Here is a 23,496-nt window from a genome sequence, read left to right on the forward strand (position 1 = left end):
ATTATTCTTTGGTGCATTTTGGCTGTGAGGCATTTCAGGTTTCTAGTTAACAAGCATTCAAGAGGAAAAAATGTTAAAAGATGATAATATTGTCAAATTATAGGGACTAAAAGAAAAGCATATTTCTGTCAAGTGTGATAGACGTATGTGTGAAAGAACAAAATGACAACTGGAGCTTGTTAAAAGCTTCAACTGAATCAGCATTTAAATCCTTCGTGGAATAGGCAAGAATCTTTACAGGAATAGGGAAAATTGATGGATCCCATGTGTATAGTACTTTTTTGTTATCCTAGTTTAGTGGCAAAGCTTTAAGGGATAGATTTAAAATAAAGAACATTTGGTAGGATTAGTGTGATACCATAATTGGATGTGGGATCCAGTAGTTAGGCTTTTACTGTTTATGAGAGAAGTGACTTCTCCAGAATGGACACAGAACTTGCTCAGAACTTAAGAAACTGACATAGTATGGAATTATCTTTGCTCAATTCAAAACACATGGGAATGCTTTTTCATTTCTGTGACCATTGAGGAGCAATCTTGCAATCAGTGAGGAAAAAATGAATACCTAAAATAGGATTTGGCCTAGAGTTATGTTAACATTTGGGGAATAGATAAAACTTTTACCTTTTGTCTGGCAGAGTATAACTCATGCCTCACTAATAGGATTTTTGAATATAACATTATATAACCCTATATGAGGGAGATGGGCAGTTATGAAGTGCGCATGCGCAGTTGCAGGTCGGATTTCCGGGGGAGCCGCGGGCGAAAAAGATTGGGAACCTCTGGTATATACTGTTGTGACAAAATAAAAAAAATGTTTGAAGTTTTATAAATGATTTTTCTGATAGAATGTTGGTTTTTTATAAACTAAGCTCTCTTCTCAAAAATATTAAAAATAAGTAAGATTTATGGAACTAAAATTGACATATATACACAGATAACATGCACACACAAACAAACAGTGTAATAATTGTGTTGTACAAAGTTAATTAATTAATTAATTATAGCAATTACTGGGAAAAAGTTGAATGATTTCCATAGTGAAAATGTACATTAATCTGTGTAATATAATGTAATATTAGCCAGTGTAGCAGTACTATAAAAACCATGTTACAAGTATTACAAAGTCCATCCTGTGTGGCCCTCAGGCTCAAAGTATCTGATCTAGCTAGCCTTTCCAAATCTGATATCCTTCATTGTCTTGACTATGTCTTTGATAATTTTCAACCAGCCCAATTCTGAGTTGTAGCCTAATAAGCAAAGTAAGAGAAGACTGATATCCAAATTTTCCTCAGAGCAAAACTTTCTAAACTCAAAATACCCTAAACTCTTTCGAACATCCATCAAATTGTAAGCATTGTTGAAAAGTTTTGAAATTTCTCTAATGTGGAGATGAAGCCTGCCCTTCCATAACCACAAATATTAAATTGACAATATTAAATTGACAATATCTTAATTTAGAAAATTCACAATTGATTATGCTTAATATTGGATATCCGATTTGAGGTTACAGTGTCTAACTAAAAGGAATACTACTATGATTGGCAGGTTTAGAAACCAAGTTTGGACTCTTTTTTTTTTTTTGTTTGTTTACATTTATACCCCGCCCTTCTCCGAAGACTCAGGGCAGCTTACAGTGTATAAGGCAATAGTCTCATTCTATTTGTATATTTTTACAAAGTCAACTTATTGCCCCCCCAACAATCTGGGTCCTCATTTTACCTACCTTATAAAGGATGGAAGGCTGAGTCAACCTTGGGCCGGGCTTGAACCTGCAGTAATTGCAGGCTTCTGTGTTCTTAATAACAGGCCTTACCAGCCTGAGCTATCCGGCCCATTTTGTTTTGATACTATTAAAAAAAGAACAAAATAAAACTTCAGAAAAATAAATAACTCTGCAAAATTTGTGACTATATAGGTGTGCCTAATTTCTGGAGCATTGAGCCTTTTCTTCACATTCATGAGAGAGAAACACTTGTTTTGTCTGGTTTATTTTTGCTTCCAGCTGCAGGGGATGATGTCATGAAGATAAGACAGTTCAGCTATCGAGGGATAGTAAGGAATGAAACAGGATTCTTAAGCACCAATAGCACCAATTTTGACCCTTAATTTCCACACTCCAGAATAGGAGAAAGTCCAGTTTTTAATTCACTGAATTCCTGCATTAGAATTCCTGCAAAAGAGGGAAAGGAAGGAAGAGAGGGAGAGAGAGACAGAATTCCTGCAAAAGAGGGAAAGGAAGGAAGAGAGGGAGAGAGAGAGGGAGAGCTAACAGATTTTGGTCCAACTAAATCTACGACCATAAGAATGATGTGGGGGAACTACCAGAGACATCAATTGTCCAGAGTGTGAACTCCAGTTGAAGGTATAATATGATACAACCAATAGTATGTTTGTTTCTTACTTACAGTAAATGTAATGCAAAAAATAAATAAATAGAATATTTGGAAGAGAAAATGACAGAGACTGATTTAGTAACATGCTATTAAAAGGAATGCTGCATATTCTGTAAAATGAGGCAAAAGCACCTGGGACTGATTAGTAGTAAAGTTCACCAAACTTTTGATTTTTTTTTTCTTTTTCTCTAGAAAGTCTATGGTAAGACTATTTCCTGAGCTTATGTTGACAGAAATTCCCCTAAGGCTAGACCTAGAAACAAAATGCATAGAAAGAAACCAAGCACTCTACAGAAACCTAATTAGGAGAGCTTTGCACTTCATTTTTAATATTCTGGGAAGAGATGAAAATCATTGTTAAGGTGTGGGGGGGTTTTTTCTTTCTTTCCTGGTCTTTTTTCTTACTTTCTTTCCACTTACCTTTGATATCTAGAGCGTATAGCTGCATTGAAGTTTTTATAATTCACATGATTTACATTTCATCGTTTACAAAGTAGACTTTTAATTCTCTGTATACTGCTTGTTCATAGAAGATTGTTTTACCTAAAAATTGGAGAAGAGGTGGAGTAAATGTTAATTGATTGATTGATATGTCTACACCACTCAGCTCAGTAAAACTCTTTGCAGTTTACAGAGAATACAGGCAGTCCTCAACTTACAATAGCTCATTTAGTGACTGTTCAAAGTTACGACACTGAAAAAAGTGACTTATGACTATTTTTCAAACTTACGACCATTGCAGTATCCCTGTAGTCATGTGACTTGACAACTGGCTCGTATTTGTGACAGTTACGGTGTCCCAGGGTCATGTGATCAGCTTCTGACAATCAAAATCAATGGGGAAGCCAGATGTGGCTAACTTAACAACTGCAATGATTCACTTAACAACTGGGACAAGAAAGACTTAAAATGTGGCAAAACTCACTTAACAAATGTTTCACTTAGAAACATAAATTTGGGCTCAATTGTGATCGTAAGTCAAGAACTACCTGTAAAGATCTGGAAAAAAACATTGAAAAATTCAGTGAGATAATTGGCAAAACAATCAAAACAGACAATACTTAACTCCTGAATCCTGGATCAAACATTAATGTAAACTTACAATAAAGTAAAATTAATCCATCTGGTCATGCTTCCTGTTTGGACTACCTTGCATGGCTGACATCAATACATTTCGCTCCTGTCACCCTTACAGCCCAACAAATTAGGGAGGGAGACATTTGCCATATCCCCTTCCCTAAGCTACCTTGCCTAACCATCCCTCTGGCTGGGGCTTTTCTCCCTATCTCCTAAGGCCATTTCCACACACCATTAGAGCAGCAGAATGGGTAGCACTCCAAAAATGTTGGTCTCTGTTCAAATCTGAAGTACAGACATCTTAATGTAATCTTCCACAAGGCATCACAGTTATAAAAACTGTCCAAGAAATAACTATCTTGCAAGTGCTATCATACACCAATCCTGTAGAGTATAGAGACTTTTCTTCAGGATTGATTGATTTTAATCATCTATCTTTCATCTAAGGGGCTCAAGGTAACACTAATATTCTGTGAAAATGTTCATTCAGTTTGTTCATGACAGAACTCTGAAGTAAAAACTGATACATCAGGGGATAATGTTACACAAAATACAGTAAACCTCTTGATAATTTTCATTTTTATACTGTAATGTTTATGTTTTCTAAATGATACTTTTCATATGACTAAGCAGACAACCCTAGGAACCAGCTGAAGACAAAAAAAGGAATGTTTAGTTACAATTGCCAGGGAAGGGCGATTTGACAATGTGTCCTTGACATGCTGATTGGCAAACTAGCTGTGGGCTGGATGTATAAGTGGCTCCAAAATTGCTCATCAACTATTTTTTTTAATTAATTAGCCCTTGGGCCATATCAAAGTGCAGAGTTCCAGATACAAATTATTACTAAAATCTGATAAAAACAATTTAAAATAGAATTGGATAAAATACGATTTAAAATTAAATTGGAATAAAATACGATTTAAAATGAAATTGGAATAAAATACAGTTTAAAATGATAGGTTTGATTAGTCTATAGGCCATATCAAAGCACAAGGTGCAAACACATATCGCCAATAAAATCTTACACAAACAATTTAAAATAAGAGTAGGGTAAAATACAATAGTTATAGGATAAGATCAGGGGTGAAATCTAAAAATTTTCCCTACCGGTTCTGTGGGCATGGCTTAATTGATGGGCATGGCTTGGTGGTCAGATGACCGGGTGGGCGTGGCCAATAACAAATAATAAAAATAATAAACAAAGTACACAAAATAATAAGGGGTACCAAAAACCAACTTTCACACTTTACACACACACACACCACAACACAACACAACTGACTCACACAATGTAAAAGCACCTGCACGTCACCCAAAATGGCCCCTGCAACAAGCAGGAACCTCACACAGCCACAAAAAGCCCATAAACCAACTTTCACACTTTACACACACACAACACAACACACACATACACACACACAAAATGCCACATACAGCTTTGTGAGTTTTTGTGTGTTTGTGTAGTTAGAGTGAAACACTACAGAAACACCAAATCTCAGAAAGCTGCACAAATATTTTATTTTATTATTTTATTTTATTTATATTTTTAGATAAAAGCAGCTAAATTTAAAACTTCCTTAACTTTAAAACTTTCTTAATTTTAAATTGCTATGTCTAAAAAAAAAACAACTAAAAAAACCCCAATTAACTATTTTTTTTAAAGCTCCCCCTTTTACTTACCCAATTCAAGGGACAAGGCAGGCAGATTGAGTTGCTCACCGATGAGATGGATTGCAAGCAAGCAGATTCAGTTGCTAGCTGATGCAATTGATTGCAGCAGCCGAAGAAGGCCGGAGTAGCGAGCAAAACCGAAAGAAGCAGGAAGCTGCCAAGTGGGGACCGGGTGGGGGGGGGGTAGGGATTTTTGTTCTCTGAACTACCTGCCCCCATCACTACTAGATCACCCAATCTGGTCCGAACCAGAAGCATTTCACCCCTGGATAAGATACAATATAATTTAATACATAAATATATAAAATAGAATAAAATGACATAAAATTATATTTCAGTGTCACCCTTACAATCTACCCCAATCAGTCCCACGTATGCAGATCTCAACTGAACCATTTCGTTTAAGTACTGTGCTGTGTTAAATGTTATTTTCAGGTTCTGGACGCACATTAATTAAGTTGTTTTGATATGGGGATCCCAATGGGTCCATCAACTATTTCTTATCAATTCATGTCTTATAGAAAGACAGACTAGTGCTAATATTAGTTATAAACTAGCTTTCAAATAACCAGTGACTTTCGGTTATTTATCAGATAATGGGCTTGAATTTGTGTGATAATTTCAGATCCTGTTATGGCCTGTCTCAATCATTCAGGTCATGGTTGTCCTAAAGTTGTTTTTCAAAAGACAACCAGACTCCCTTGATTTTTTCCCTTGAAAACATTTTGCTTCTCATCCAAGAATCTTCTTCAGTTCTTCTAGCATCCTATGTTTTAGGAATTAATTTCACATGAGTTTGGATTGAATGTAAATGTTCACCTGTGTGCCTCCAAAGCATATGCACAATAGGAATCCTTCTACATTTTGTGTGTGCTTCTTATAAAACAGATTCTCCACCACAATTGCTGAGACAATATTAATTAAGTTAGATCAAGCCATATGTTAGAAACCATTGCTTTGTTGTTAATTTAGTGGTTTTGTCTATATGCTGATTGAGATACACAATAACATTGTTTGGGATCTTTAAAAAGTTGTTGTATGAGATACTGTATGGTGCATATTTCCTTCACCAAAATAAGCTTTTGCTGAAATAGATTGTTCATATTATATCAAACACACATGAATTTGTAACTTACCAGTATGTGATGAAGCACAATACATGAATTTGCTATTCTTTTCTACTATTTTATAGGACTATTGCTTTTCTTTTGTGTAAGCATTTAGTAAGTAACCACACTACTTGATAAAGTGGTTTGAAGTTACAGGCAAGTACCACATCACAAACCATACAGGAATTTATTTGAGATAAAGTACAGATGGGCTGAACTCTGGATCTGATCTTCTTCCTGCTGCGATGGATGGAAGAAATATTAAGATCCATTGTCTAAGAGAAGAATCTCACTGTCAAAGCTTTTCTTCCCAAATAACAACAAAGTAAGACAGTGTTAATATTGGAAACATCCATGTCTCTGTTGCGGTTGTATTTTACCCCCAAGTATAAGTAAAAGAGAAGTAGATTTTTGTCATTCAATTTTATATCCTTTCAAAGTAGTTATCAATTACGCAGGCTGTGTTGTATTTTCTGTTGTCAGGAACATATTAAAAGGGACCAACTTGGTAGCGAAGCGTGAAAATCACATACCTTAAAATCCATGTGTGTGCACGCTGCACACATGTGTGGGGGTACATTTTGTTGCTTTCATACATATTTTTTTATTTTATTATGACATTTGCATATAGCAGATTCATGCATATTTTTGGTTGCATTTTAAAACTCCAGCAGTAAAATATGCTGCAAAACCTAAAAAGTACAACATACCTATAACAACATATGAAGATATGTATACAGGTAGTCCTCGACTTAACAACAGTTTGTTTAGTAACTGTTCAGAGTTACAAGGTCATTGAAAAATGTGACTTATGACCATTTTTCACACTTAATGACCATTGCAGTATCCCCATGGTCTTGTGATCAAAATTCAGATGCTTGGCAACTGACTCATGTTTATGATGGGTTGCAGTGTTCCGTGATCATGTGATCATATTTTGTGACCTTCTGACAAGCAAAGTCAGTGAGGGAACCAGATTCACTTAACAACCACGTTATTAACTTAACTATTGCAGTGATTCACTTAACAATTGTGGCAAGATATGGGACAAAACTCACTTAACAACTATCTCGCTTAACAAGAAGGTTGTAAATTGAGGACTATCTGTATATGAGTGTCTTATGGACGGCATAAAATTTAATAAAGAAAATAAAGAAAAATATTTTGTTCCCTACATCTTAATTTATTAGGAAGAAAAATGCTAAAACAAAAAACTATGCAACATACTGCCCCTGTGCCTCCTAAAAAGCTTTGAAGAGCTAGTGGAGCAACATGAGAGATTTGGATCATCCCTGCTATTAGGCAAAATAAAGTAGCCACTTGAGTAGAAGATTGAGATGGCAGCCACTATTACAGCAGCTGTTTCACTGTGTTTTAAGATGGCTCTGCCACTGTGGGAGGTCAATCAGATTGACAAACTGTGGGGTTGACAATTTATGTCCGTGATGCGAGGGGTCTGTAAATATTTTCACAGCCCTCTTTTTGACTCGTGCAGTATACAAGTCTTCAATGGAAGGCAAGTTGGTAGTAATTTTTTTTCCTGCAGTTCTAACTATCCTCTGAAGTATGTGTCTGTCTTGTTGGGTTGCAGAACCAAACTAGACAGTTATAGAGATGCAAATGACAGACTCAATAATTCCTCTGTAGAACTGTATCAGCAGCTCCTTGGGCAGTTTGAGGTTCCTGAGTTGGCGCAGAAAGAACATTCTTTGTTGTCCTTTTTTGATGTTAGGTGTCCATTTTAGGTCTTGAGATATGATATAGCCTAGAAATTTGAAGGTCTCTATTGTTGATACTGTGTTGTCTAGTATTGTAAGATGTGGTAGTATGGGAGGGTTTCTCCTAAAGTCTACCACAATTTCTACAGTTTTGAGTTTGTTCAGTTCCAGATTGTTCCATTCGCACCACGAGGCTAGTTGTTCAACCTCCCGTCGGTATGCGGATTCATCGTTGTCTTGAATGAGACCGATCACTGTTGTATCATCTGCAAACTTCAGTAGTTTAACAGAGGGATCTACAACTTAGATACTGAGCATTTGTGCTATGGATCTCAGCAAGAACCACAGGGAGGGGGCGTATTGCTTCAGTGGCTCCTACTGTACTGTAATAAATGTGCTTATAATATGAGATTTTGTGGAGAAACAGTTTCCAGGGTATTACAGTGTATGAACATCAAAACTCTTTGGAATTTGGTGGTGATCAGATTGTTATCTAGAAGCTTTATCAAAATTGGTTGCCTAATAAAAAAATCAGAGGGACGCGGTAGCTTAGGGGCTAGGACGTTGAGCTTGTCAATCGAAAGGTCGGCAGCTCAGCGGTTCGAATCCCTAGTGCTGCCGTTACTTGTCCCAGCTTCTGCCAACCTAGCAGTTTCGAAAGCATGTAAAAATGCAAGTAGAAAAAATAGGGACCACCTTTGGTGGGAAGGTAACAGCGTTCCGTGCGCCTTTGGCATTGAGTCATGCCGGCCACATGACCATGGAGACGTCTTCGGACAGCGCTGGCTCTTTGGCTTTGAAACGGAGATGGGCACTGCCCCCTAGAGTCGGGAACGACTAGCACGTATGTGCGAGGGGAACCTTTACCTTTAATAAAAAAAATAAGTAAAAATAAGGCTATGCTGAATTTGATACTCCATAGCAAAGATTTGTTACATGAGATTCTTCCTGATGAAATCATACCCCAATTACAGATAGTCCTTGACTTACAGCTAGTCATTTAATGACCATTTGGAGTTACAATGGCTTCAGAAAGAGTGATTTATGGCATGGAAAGCACTTCTGGCTGATGCAAAATGTCATCTCCCCCGCCAATGTTCACATTTTTTTGTTTGTTTCTACCAAAAACACCCAAACATGTTTGGGAGAATGACTTCTCACTTATGATATGAGTAGCTTAACAACTATGTGATTCACTTAATGACCATTATAAAAATGGTCAGAAAATTGGGTCCAGTAATGTGGGTGCCTGACTTATGACCAGAATTCTAGTTCTAACTGCAGTTGTGAGTCGAGGACCTGTATCATTTGTGCATGAAAGTAGCCATAATAATAATGATAATGATAATGATAATAATAATAATAATAATAGCTTCTGTTCCAAGCCCTTTTCTCATTTCAAAGCAGTCAACTGACACCTGTTGGAATAAAACTGTAAGGAAAATAACCAGCCTTAGTCAAAATTTGAAGACGTGAATACATATATAGGCTTCAACTTTAAATAGTCCTACTTCCATATGAAGAACAACATTAGGCGCATGCTGAGCCACTTGAAGAAAATGAAAAGAGAAATAATGGTTTATGGATAACATAGCTTTGAATTCCATACAGACAGAATTACAGCAAAATAAAATATAATTAACCTTTTTTTATCCAATAAAAATGCAGTGCTGCTAGAAATATGTCATTAAAATGGTAATCTCTATTTATGTGCCTCCTGTAATATGTTCAAGTCAATGCTTTATGGAATTTTTAGTTATTCTGTACTTTTTAATCCACTTATAATGAATTAAAAAATTTTTTTTAAAAAAAGCTGTCATTTATGGAGCACCAATGAGATGAAAGCCAACTGATCATCGCTTTTTTTCCCTCTCTTTTCTGGTTCCAGGGTTGTTCCAAATACTCTTGCTAGCCCTCTGAAAGCTGTAGTTGCTCCTTCCCTCCTTCAGAAACACAGCTCATCACCATCACACAGCCAGTCTCCAAACGGGCATCATTTCTCAGCAAATAAATTATATGTGCCGTTTCCAAACCAATCTACGCAGCAGGGGCCACAAGGTAATCCCATACTGTATATTTATAGAAGGATGCACCATGCATAAAGAAATGTAAAAGGCATACGTTAATCTGCTCTCGGAGCCAAATTAATCATAACAACTAAAGTATAATTGAAAGTTATACCATGCCTTGACATTATTATTTCAGGCAAGATCCATCTTTGCCGTTTTATAATCTGGATAAAAAATGGGGACATGGGAAATGTGATGACTTTAGACTGTATAGCTTGTTGTATTATCATCATGAGCAGGAAAGGAACATGAGCTTACTGTTTTCAGCAGCTCCTCTGTGTTTTTCATAATGCCTAATTTGAAATGAAATTTGGCATTCGACAGCAATTTGTATAATCCCAAATGCTATGGGTTTTGGTTGATTATAGGAGCTGTGCTTCAATTTTTGGAAATGTCATTCAAGCTGATGAGCACCAGGTTAGAAGGAACCATTTGGATCATTTACATCATGCTTTAGAAAGCAATATGACAAATATTTTACATTTTCATATGAAGCAGAAATAGTATAAATAGAGTCATTGGCATAATAAAGGTAAAAGTAAAGATTTTCCTTGTCCAGTCATGTCCGAAGATGCTTCTATGATCATATGGCCAGCATGACTATATGTCAAGGCACACTGTTACCTTCCCACCAAAGTGTTACTTATTAATTTACTCTACCTGGGGCAAATAATAGGAGCTCACTCCATTGCACATCACTTAGGTCTCAAATCTGGGCTGTCGACTTTCCAGCTGACAAGCCCAGCATCTTAACCTCATGCTTCTCATTGGTATAATAGACTATAGTAAATGGAAAATGTATTTTCTATTTTGTAATAAAAATAGTAAACCATTTTTACTGGAAAGTAGCCACTCTTCATGAGATAATGTAGTGCAAATGAAGTACACATTTTGACACATTTAAATGCAGTAGCTGCTTGTATGCTGAGGAGGAAAAATAACGAAAGAGCAAGCAACCAGTGATGTCTTCAATTTTTCAAGGATGTTTTCTTGAATGCTACAGTTCATTGCTGTCTGTCTGTCTGTCTGTCTATCATCTACCCACCCACCCACTAACCCACCCACCCATCTAGCATTTGAAAAGGAGTCTGCATTTCCAGATTTATCACAAATGGCAAAAATCCTTGTTTGGGTATACCATTTCTCATTTATTTCTTTTTGTGAACCTGCTTTTTAGCCTGCTTTTGAACAGATTTTGTAACTGTTAGATAGGTCTATACAAGGTATTAGCTAAAATAGGGGAGTTGGTGCATGATGTCCTGAGCAATTAACAAGCCAAGAATATTTTAATTCAGTATATAACAAATGTTCAGTGTGTCAGAGAATTTGATTGAGTATACCGTAAAATTAACCTGGGATAGGTGTGCATTATGAGCACAACTACAGAAATCTAGTTTACCTCGAGCTTGGTTGACTAGAGAAATTTCTTAATTCAAGTGTTTGCAACTCAGGCAAACCATAGATGGTTGATGGATTAGTTCAAAGGCTTCAGATTTTATCAGAAATATTGGTAATTTTCTGGAGTATGCCAAAAATTTGTGAGAACAGATATCGTATATCTGGCCCAATGATAATACTTAATTATGTTTTTTGTCCTTCATTGGTTACACGAATCAATTTTGTACTCCACTTTTTCTGCATAGAGAACCAGTTTAAACAATTACTTTAGCATATAAGAAACTATTGTACTAGCTGCATTTCCAGCCACAATTTAACTACTGAATATTGAGTATTTAGTAGTTAAATTGTGGCTGGAAATACAACTAGTTCTTAACCTTTTATTTTATCTTTGTTCTTGTGGGAAAAACTTTACAAAATCAACAATCAATTTTTGGAGAAAATATACCGTATTTTTCAGAGTATAAAACACATCTTTTTACCCACAAAAAGAGGATGAAAATCTGGGTGCGTCTTATTCTCCGAATGTAGCCCCGCCCAGCTTCTCGAATGGAAGTTTCAGAGGCTGAAAAAAGCATCAGAAATGAAGCTTCAGAAAAGAAGCCCCCAAACAGAGCTTCAGAGACTTTTTTTCCTGAAGCTGTTTTAGAGGCTTTCAGAGGCAGAAAAAAAAAGTTTTTTCTGAAACAGCGTTTCAGAAGTTTCAGAGGCAGAAAAAAAAGCAAAAAAAAAAAAAAAAAAGCAAGACACAGAGCTCACAACCAAGAAACCTGTTACTAAAATTCACCTCTGGGAACAGCTGATTGGGCATATTCCAGGAAGCCGATCCACCTGCCAATCAGCTTTTTTCTTATTTTCCCTCCCAAAAACTAAGGTGCATCTTATACTCTGGTGCATCTTATACTCTGAAAAATACGGTACTAGTAACCAGTTGAACCTCTTTTTGTATAAGAAACCTTTCAGCACCAGATTAAAACTAAACTTGCAGAAAACTAAGAAATAGAAAGATATCAGATTGTTTTGATTTATAGGTAGTCCTCAATGACCTACAGCTTAACAATTTTTCAAAGCAATGACAGCCTTGGAAAAAATGGTTTATCAAATTTTTTTATGCCAAGAGTTTCTCCCTGCCTGCCAGAGGCTGCTTAACAACCCAGATATTTGCTTAATGACCATAACCCAGGAATGCCAGAATTGTGGTTATTGAGCAAAGCAGTCATGTAGCATCTCACTTAACGACTGCTTCTCTCAACAACACAGATTATAGTTTCAATTGTGGTTGTAAATTGAGGACTACCTTTAGTTGAGGACAGTCTTAAGGCTTCTTTTCCAATTGCAACCTGTATGAAGTTCTCTTTCTCTTCCCCACTTGTCCATTGAAAGAATGAAAGCAGGTTTGAAAAGCTTTGCCTTTGTTTTGGTAAGGTAATTCAAACTTTTCATATATACAAATTTGAAAATCTGAGGCTATAATACATTTTTATATTAATAAACTACATTTTATCCATGAAAGATAACTAAGCTATATAAAAAAGAAAGAAAATGGAAGTTGTTGCAACACATTATTTGTTGCTATAATAAATGAAAGCTAAAAAAATTAATAATAAACAAAACTCATTATCTCAATCTGGCAGTTTAGAGATACGCAGGTTTACCATTCCAACAGATTCATTGCAATAATAGAAATGATCTCCAACACATTTGAAAGGTGCCAGGTTTGAGAAGGCACCTGCATCACTAAAAGCCAATAATCACGGAACGTCAAGGATAAACTTTAGTTGCTTGTGAGTGCAACAAAAGAAAAAAAAATACCCTGAATTGAGGCTTTTGGAGAAGACAGCACTTCCCTAATTGTTCTGTGTCATAGGGTTTTTTAAAAGTAGTAATTGTCAACTCAGACAAACACCAACATGTTATTTTAAATGCCATTTGTGGTAATGTCACTCTGTTTCTGTTAATACTTTTAAATCCAGTTCTTAAGCTGAATACATTTTTAATCAATGTCTGCCAGTAGACATACATACTCAATTTAAGCCTAAAAATTATAAAGAACAGTCATCCAAGTGCAAAATCAATTATAAAGTCATTGTAAATGAAAAGGCGCATTTGTATTTCTGCTATGTTTTTGGTACAGTAACTCAAACAATCTCTGGATATGTTAGGGATATGAATGCATAGACAATGGGTGAGAACAAAACTCCAGTAGAATTTATGACTTCAACTACAGTAAGATCCAGATGGAAATTATTATAAATTGAAAGAATTTGGCGATCAAATAAAAAAGTACATCTATTTATATCTTACATAATATATTTGCATAGAAACTTTATATAATTTGACGAGTTTGACTTATTTATATTCATAGATTAAAAGGAATGACACAAACGAATTGGCATTTAGGAGGCATATTCCAATACTTTTACTCATTATATCATTCATTTAAAAGTGCTTCAGATTTTTTTGGCTGAGGCTTGAGGGAAATAGAAGCTCCCAGCATACTTTACGATGTGGTTAACTACAGCTTTTTTATGTATCACATATAGCAAAATTATAGCTGAATGTTATGTTTGGAACATAGTTGATTCCTTTATTAACTGTTGTATTTTTACATTTTATTCCACATAAAACATTTAACAGTGATCATTTAAACTGACAACATGTTTAGGAAATTCTTCTTTGGAAATTAGCTGCCACAGATTTGATTTAAGCCTGAGAAACTGAAGGAATGCCTGCCATCCATGTGGTGAACCTAGTGGCTGGTGGCAGTGTGAATGTCAGTTTAGCTGCGCCTGCCAAAATGTACTACATTTCTTAGCACAAATAAAAATGTTTTGTGGATTTTCTTTGCAAGCAAATGTGGCAGGGGATAGATATTTTATTGTACACAGTTTAAGGGAATGGTTCACATTTTTTTAGCCCCTTAGGAATTTAAATGTGGATCTTTTTGAAATCTCCTCAGATTTTTGTACAAAACCACATGTGGTAGTTAACTGCACTATAGTTATAGGATTTGAACCTCACTTTAAGCTCCTACTGTTACCATCTGTTGCGTTTTGAAAGGTACTTACTTGGGCACATAGGCTTAACAAAATGTGGACAATTAAAAACAAATAGAATAACAAAAACAAAAAGTTCATTGTTGATGGAAATAACTAGGATAAGTGCAGGCAAGGCTCATTTGAAAGATCATTTCTGTACTATGACATCACTCATTATTGGTATTAATTCTGAAGACAAAGAAGAGTTAACCAAACTGAATTGTTCTTACAGTAGTTTGGGAGCTATATTTTCAGGACAAGAACAACCAAGGGGTGTTGCTTAGATAGCCTGAAAATAAAAAGAAAGGAAAAAAAATCCTTCTATGCAAAAGGAATATTCTTTTAAGGGGTAGATAGATACCTCTGTACAAAAATCTCACTGTAGACATGGCTATCATAAAACAGTAACAACAACAAAAAGGTTTTACTGGATTGTCTTTTCTCCACAGGGTAACTGGTAATCACTCTAAAACACTGTAATTGCCAAAGCCAATTTATAACCCAGCTATTTTAACTACCAAACATGGTTCTTGGGGGGAAAAATCTCATCCAGCTGTTCAGTTTCTGTATTGGACCTTTTAAACAGTCCACTATGGCTGCAAATGATAACAATAGGTGAAATTTAGAACCATACAAGCTGAGAAGATAATAGTTATAGTAAATGAGAGAGTCTGTGAGCCTTAACTTCAAATAATATTGGATGAAGTGCAGTAATTTAGGGAAAGGACTGTGTATATGTATGTGTATATATAAATAAATAGAGGGTCCACAGAGGTGAAGTTGGCCATATTAGACAAAACTGTTCTGAAACGTCATTGCACTGCAAGACGGAAAACATTTGGTATTAATGGAGTAAAAACATCCCTGTTCATGTAGCTAAAAACTTTGCTAGGCAATAGCGGCCCATTAGGGCAGAGCTGATCAAGGGCAATATATGCTTCTTGATTCATTTGCTGTCCTAATGAACCAAATCAGGAAATAGGTGTTTGCCAGATGCCAGACTTTGAATCTGGCTTTTGCTTAGTATCAGTTATTGGATGAGCATCAGTTTCAGAAAGAAGCCAGTTGCATTCTTCTAAATGTCTGAACGCTCTCTGTTTGCAGGTTACCAAGGTAGCTTTCACTCTATACAAAATTGCTTCCACTACGGAGATTGCTACAGAACAATGGACTCATCTTTCAGTAATGATGTGCTGTCAGGGGAATCTCATTGCTGTAACCCTCTGCGACAAAATGGATATCACATACTCAGTGCACCTGTAGCTTCAACAGGTAATTGATTTAGATTGTATTCCTATCATTTTTGTTGGACTTTCCCCCTTACAAAAATATTACAGGTAGAGGATCTAAAATTTTAGACACAAGTTAAGTCACATTTTTTCCCCAGATTCTGAACTGCACTTCTTTAATTGTCTCCTTCTAAATAGTAGGGGTTTTATTTGAGGTTGCAACAAATACATGTATTTTAGAGTATGTGAGAGAAGGGTGACTTAGTTGAATCGGACAGATGCTGTGATATCATTCCGTTAGTATGACACATCTGCTCCAGCCTAATATTACTGAAATACACAAGGAAGAATAGCAAATTAGCAGTGACTAAAGACTTGCTTGGTTCTATAGCTTGATTGTATGCATTTTACAGAAATAAACATGCAACTTTTTAGGATATTCACTGTAACATTCATAAAATGGAAATGTTGATCTTTAATATTAATCAAATGTCGCATTCATATACTATTTTGTCAGTTTTATAAAAAGATAGTTTGATTAAATATTTTAGTGTACAGGTTAAAATGAAAATGCACTGAACAAAAACAGTTTTCCCTTTCTCAACTGTTTTCTAGCTCAAAACTATCACCAGTATTCAGGAATGATTCATGTGAGATTCTCTTTAGTAGAATGAAAACTTTGATGAAAAATTATCACAAAATCAAATTTTTCCATTAGTCATAAATCAGTTAACCCCAATATATTCTCACTACAGACAGAAACAATCTTTGCATATCAGGGTAGCTTTGAATATTAGCACTGTCCTGTTCTTTCTCTGCTTATTGGTCTTTATATATATATATATATATATATATATATATATATATATATATATATATATATATATATATATATATATATATATATATATATATATATATATATATATATAAATATAAAATCTTATTAATTATTTTATAATATTGCAATAATAAGAGAAATAGAAAAAGAATGACTTCTGAGTTTCTTTAATACCGACATAAAAAAATATATGAAACTCTTACTCTAAAATTAATAATTGTCTACATTATTTCCATAATCCCATGTAATTCTAATAATCAAATCCCCAAATCAATTTTTCATTTCTTTCAATTTGCCACAAAAGTTGAAAAATGATTTCCAGGTAGAAATCAAATTTTTTAAAGTGTTTTCAATTGTTTGTTTCAATTTCACCATTTCCACAAATTCCACCATTTTCACCATCCATTCTTCCATTGTAGATATTTGTACGTCTTTCCACTTTTGACCATATAAAAGTATTGTTGCCATTATCATAAATAAAAATAAAGTTCCATAAGATGGAGCCTTAAAAGCAACTTTTAACATCCATATTTGACCATTTGCCCTCATAAGATACACTGAGACTATTTTAATTGTTCAGTAGTTTTCCCCTGGACTCTTAATAGTACCAAATGTTATATAAAAGCACATTTATTAGGAAAGCTACGAACAACAACAGAGCACTGCTATGTGAGTCTTATAAATGGCCAGTAAGTGATACTTCCATTTTAGAGCTTTGGATGGTTTATAGTAGTGTCTAGGGTATTCCTTTAACTAAATCCTGCTGACAATATGAACGGTAAAAGTTTCTAAAAAGAGAAGAGTGCTTGAATTTATTTTATTCATATGGAATTTTTAATGCTTTCCAGCACTGAAGTTAAACAGGCTCCTACTTCAGTAGCTCTCACTTCAGTAGGTATCTGCTTAGAATCTCCCCTGAACTTGAATCTCTCCCTAAAGATCTGAAATGAAAAAATGGTTTGGAAATTATGGCAAACAGGAAGAAGTCCCAGAACCACATACTTTCCTCAACCCCATCTTCACCTTTTATCTTCAAAGATGTGCTTTCCTCCTGTCCTTCCCACATCTTTACTTCTCTGACTTACGTTACAGCATCTGGCATCAACAATTTTAATTCTGTCATTAAATGTCTTGTAAATTGTAGCCTAGGAATAAGATGTTACAATTAAAATGCTGATACTCTTAGCTCCTTTAGAGCACATTCCTAAGTACAACAGAATAACAGAGTTGGAAGGGACTTTGCAGGTCTTCTAATCAACCTCCTGCTGAAGCAGGAGATTCTATAGTTTCTTTTTAAAACAGAAAAAAGTAGAAGTTATTCAGTCTCATTCATGTATGTATGTATGTGTGTGTGTGTGTGCTTGGTTTCTACAGATATAAAAGAAGAGAAAATTTAACAATTAGATCTTTCAAAAGAAGGAATTTAATGAGAAACAGACATTGTTCTTCAGAAATGTTTGATTGTTACAAGTAAAGCTGCAGGGCTATGAAGTTGTGAAATGCAGAGGCAACGGTTCACTAATAAACAATCCAAACTGAAAAAGGAGTGTCTTCTAACAGCAATGCTTTGCTGTTACTGCTTATTTTTCAGAGATTTAATGAACAGCAACAACAAAATAAAAAGTCTAGTCACTACAATTCCATTTTAGAAAGCTTCTGTTTCCATGCCTTAATCCAGAACATAAGAAACTATCACTAGTTTCTAATAGTATGACGTCTTGTTTGATATATGACCAATGCTTAGTAGTTCAGAATGACTACCAAAGTCATGACACATGTAGACATTTAAATTGAATGTTAACGGATTGAATAACACTGTAGAAAAAAATATCCATTCTTAACATAATTACACATTTCTAGAAGCTATAACGCTGTTTTCTGTGTAGACCAGTGGTAGTCAACCTGGTCCCTACCGCCCACTAGTGGGCATTCCAGCTTTCATGGTGGGCGGTAGGGGTTTTGTCCGATACTGAAGCAGTTTCCTTTTTTTTAATTTAATTGACCTTTAAAAAAAATTTCATAGCATTATTTAAAAACATTTTCATTAGGTTTTCATAAAATTCCCCATGACAATTTAAATTTCTGAAAATATACTATTTGTATCGCCCGCACATAAGTTTAGTTCACGTTACGTAAGTGAAACTAAATGGCGCTATAGTGCGACTGCAAACAAAAGAGCCTCATCCCAGAATAGCTCGCGCATCTCCCCCCACACCATCCAGCTGTAACAGACAAGCAGAGCTGGTAGCCAGCGCGACCCCCCCAACCCAATCCACGATGCGCAAGAGGTGGGCGGTTAAATTTTTTTACTACTAACAGAGATACAAAAGTGGGCGGTAGGTATAAAAAGGTTGACTACCCCTGGTGTAGACTGTATCAACCATTAGTTTTAAAGTTCTAGGGCAGGATTCCTCATCATCTGATGTCCTTCAGAGGTGTTTGGGAGTGCAATATTCAAAGTTCCCAGCTATCACAATTAATTATGGCAGTGGGAATTCTGGGAAACATAAAACAAATATTTCAGCTCACCAAGCTGTTGGATACCTGTTTATTCATTTGTTTTGCACATCTTCCTTCCTGATAATCAAAGTAAAGGAGGGAAATTTGCAGTAGACAGATGAAAGGAAGCAGAACAGTCAAGAACTTCTACCCCTTCTATAACATAGAGACAAAACTGATTCTGAATTTAATAACTGCTGCAAGATTATTGATTGCACAATATTGGAAGAAAGAAGACTTACCTACAATTGGAGAATGGATTAGTAAAGTATCAAATTTAGCAGAAATGGCAAAAATTTCTGCCTACTTGAAAGACTGTACACAAGAAAAATATATTTTGGAATGGAGGAAGTGGATTGATTATATTCAAAATAAGTATCAGATTAAAAAATATCAATTAGTTTTTGAGTGAAGTTAGGAATTATTATGTATTAGTTTAAGAAAGAAGGGAATTGATAGTGTGATGGTGTGAAATGGAATATGTTTTATGTTATATTTTAGATTATGTTTGTTAGTTACAATACCCTGTATTCTGTTCTGGGAAGTCTCGGGGAATGAGGCGGGAAGGGAAGACTATAAATTGATTGGTTGCCATTGTACAGGAATAATGGTAGAATTAAACAAGTTGGAATGGTGTAATGTCGGGACTGCTCGGCAAACACTCCCGAAGGAAAGGGTAAGGAAAGAGGAGTAAAGAAGGAAGAAAGTAGGTAGGCAGGTGGGTAGGGAGGAAAGAAGGAGGAGAAGAAAGATAGGAGGAGGAGAAGAAGGAGAAGATAGAGGGTTAGAAAGGATGGTAGTGAGAAGTGGGAAAGAGGAGGGGAAGTAGGAAAGCGAGGAGAAGGTGGTGGGGGAAGTTTAAGAAGGATGAGAAGGGAAGAAAGGATTAAAGGGGGGAGTGGCAGTCGAGCAGCCCTGATTGAGTATAATTTGAGTATAGGACTGATTGTTGGATAAGTGATTGTATTGTACACTGGTCAAATTGTGGGAATTATTATGGAAAAATAAAAATTTTGCAAAAAAAAAAAAAAAGAACTTCTACCCCTTCCTTGCTAAACAATTTAGGAGGCTTTTTTGTATTAAAAAAAAGAAACGGAAAAAAAAACACCTTACAGTAGAGCATCCTATCTAGTCTGAATCTGCAATTCAGATTGTCCTTGCTTCCTCATAGTTACTATGTTTCATATGCTTACCCTATTTCCAGGCTATGAAGTCATTTCTGAAGCAGAATGCATATCAGAAGAAGTTATCAATGGAACTGAAGAGAATAATGGATTTTTCCAAAATGGCACTTTTGATCACTGTTTAAATCACATTCCTCCCATCTATACAGATACTTAAGTCTTATCTTAAATTGTTACTTTGTCTACCATACTTATAACGCCTTTTGTATTTACAGAATTGTTGTTGACCTACCTTGACTGTATTTAATCTGCAACCTCTTATGTGTTCATTTAAATCAACTGCTCACATTTACCAATCTATTTTATAAAGGAATATACTGTGTAATTGTTGGTATCTATTCCTTTGTTGTGGCACTTTGAAACTGATTCTCTTAAGGGAGAAGGAAGACCATTTAAAACTGCTTGATGTGTAAGTCCTTTTGAGTAAAATATAAATTTAAATTATAAAATATGCTTGTAAAGATTTTTTTTAAGAAGTATGTTTTCAATTTAAGACTGCTGGTCCCTTTAATCACAGTTAATTCATGGGATGTTTTCTTGACTAAAAAAGGACTTCTTTAAAATTCACAGACCTCATGTACATAAACGTTTTCACTTTGCTGAGCAGGTTTTATATTTTCAATTTTACAAGAAAGAATTAAAAATGGGAAACTAGTGTGCTCTTTTTTTTTTAACTTCATTCTGTCAGTGAGAACTATCTTTTGACATAGAACTATACACAATTTCTCTGTCTTCTTTCCAAAATGCTGTAATTCAAACCATTTATCATTTCACATTCCAGTTTTCCAGTTTTTCTTCTGCATGAAGGTAATGTAATTGGCTTATACCCAGAAGGAATGTGCTATACTAAATCTGTTGTTATTTTGGCTTCAAGAATTTAACACAACTACGTTTCTCAAAATGAATAGCAGCTTTAATAGAAAATAGAATAAATAACATCATTTTTTCTGCTTCATAAAGAAGTGTAAAGACTTTATGTTATGAAGTGTAAGACTTCATAAAGAGTCTTAGAAGTGGCAGTAAGCTAATAGTGACCTAGGTGATGGAAAGTGAAAGTGGAGACTCACTGGTGTGAACCAAAGAAATGAGAAGGAAAAAACAATAGTAGTTTGAATGTATAGGAACATCATAAGGATGAAGAAGAACGGAGAACTGAGGACAATGGCAGGATAACCCATCATGTGGTCAATATCAGTATAAGAAATTCTTTTGAAAGGTGTTTCTGAAAAAAAAAAGGATAAAATGTGTGGATCATGCTTGAGACCGCAGCATAAAAACAAGAGTTTAGAAGATTTTTTTTCCAATAAAAGAGAACTAAAATCTGCTGTATACAGTATTAAGGATCCTCAGATAAACAACCTTTCATTTAACGATCGTTTCCTGAATATGAAATAGATGTCTCTAGTGAGCATCATCAATTTGACAGTTGGTTTGGATATGATATCTTCGGAGTAATTCCACCACTATTATCTAGGGTTACCTTATCTGGAGTGCAAAAATCCAGATAACCACAAGATGGAACAGAGGGATGCAGAGAAATTTGGCTCTTTGCTGTATTCCAAAAGTTGCCTGGATTTGCAGCCCAGAAACTCTAATATTGCCATCATATTTGAAGAGATTATCATTCCTGGGGTTGTACTTGTAGCATAATTTTTTTAATAACTTATCCACCCACGCACCCACACACACAATTCCTCATAATACAATATTGGTTGCTATTATCACTATGAGCTTTTTAAAAACCAGTTATTACTAGACATGATGACAAAGGTGACACAGAGGCAAAATTTGCAATGATTAAACAAACTGTATTTATTCAGAAATTTACTAAGAAAACCAGACACAGAAGAAAGAAGACTAGACGATTGCATATGCTTGCTTATTACTCTTTCAAATATTTATTTCAGTCTCTTCACACAAATAATACTACATACAATTGTAACTCAGAAATTCTTGGTAGGGTACAATCATAGGTTGACTCTGTCGCTTAACGAGGGCTGTAAAGCACTGTGAAGCGGTATATACTGTAAGTCTAAATGCTGTTGCTAAAATATGAAAATCACAAAAGTAGCCAGTCAAAAAAGGTGCTATTTAAGAATCAAAGACTGTCTTAAACAATTCCACTTTAAACCACTTCCTAAAACCTAATAAGGGAAAAGTCTTCCTACAGAGAGTGTGAAACGAGACAAACTGATCGGATGGAAACATGCCAATTCCTGCTCGAAGTATAATTTTTTAAAAGATGAGATTTCCATCTAAACACACTCCACAATGCAAAATATTTTTCTTTAATTTCTACTCTAATTCCCAGTCAAAACCTAACTAAAGATTGGATTCTTGCAGATTTTTTTGGTTTTTTTCTTGGTCTCTAGACCAGGGGGTCACCAACCTTTCGGACCTCAGGGACCACTAAATTCATAATTTTAAATCCCACGGACCACTAATATGAATTTTTTAAAAAGATAAATAGTATTTAGTGTAATATAAAAAATGCAAATAATTTTTCTGCGGACCACCAAAATTTTCTCGCGAACCACCAGTGATCCACAGACCACTGGTTGGTGACCATTGCTTTAGACTATCCCTCAGTTGGTAGACATCCAAGTCCTTGCAATAGTTGAAAACACCAGTTTTTTAATTTTTTTAATTAAATAACTATAAACAGCAGGATTAAGGTGCGTAACTTTTCTCATATTTTGTCATTCAAATTAAATATTGTTTTATATTTAAGATGATATTCCTCACAAAGAGGAAAAAAGCTATTCTGCAATGCAGGCGTTAATTTCATAAAAAGACATTTAAAATCAAAATTGCCACACCATGATATTTCCTTAAAGTTCCAGATGTGTTTACAAACCGCAAAAGATAGGCAACTTCCTCTTTAGCATATGATAACCACCAGTTGCCCAAATATTGAGGGCATACAATTACAAGGGCACAATTAGTATATGTTCACATTCTTTTTTCAAATTTTCACAGATTATATAAAACTGACTCGTGTTTGTATTATTGTTTTTAAGGTAAATATCGTGTTAAATCCATCTCTGTGTAAGTAATGCATATTCAGAACAGAAGAGGGAGGAAAAAAATATTCATCAAATCATGTTTTAAGCTTGGAATTTACATTGGTTAACAGGCTAGGCTCAAGCAATTTTAGATTTCACTAAACCATGCCAATATCACCCTCTAGTGGCCATTTTTTCCAAAATTAAGGTAATCTTCATAGTTGTTTGCAAGAAAAAATGCAATTATACCCCCAGAAGT

The 23,496-nt window shown here is 35.2% G+C and overlaps 1 protein-coding gene across 1 annotated transcript in view; it reads left to right on the forward strand.

The window, feature by feature from the left end:
* GLIS1 (GLIS family zinc finger 1) overlaps nucleotides 1-20,721 on the forward strand; it is a 249,581-nt gene extending 228,860 nt beyond the window's left edge. Inside the window, exons 9-11 of the mRNA XM_058175135.1 lie at nucleotides 9,863-10,032; nucleotides 15,584-15,751; nucleotides 20,253-20,721. Coding sequence (XP_058031118.1) covers nucleotides 9,863-10,032; nucleotides 15,584-15,751; nucleotides 20,253-20,389 — 475 coding nt within the window. The 3' untranslated portion in view covers nucleotides 20,390-20,721. The remainder of the gene's footprint in view (nucleotides 1-9,862; nucleotides 10,033-15,583; nucleotides 15,752-20,252) is intronic.
* The last annotated feature ends 2,775 nt before the right edge of the window (nucleotides 20,722-23,496 follow it).

Source organism: Ahaetulla prasina, chromosome 3 (assembly GCF_028640845.1).
Source record: "Ahaetulla prasina isolate Xishuangbanna chromosome 3, ASM2864084v1, whole genome shotgun sequence".
Lineage (NCBI taxonomy): Eukaryota > Metazoa > Chordata > Lepidosauria > Squamata > Colubridae > Ahaetulla > Ahaetulla prasina.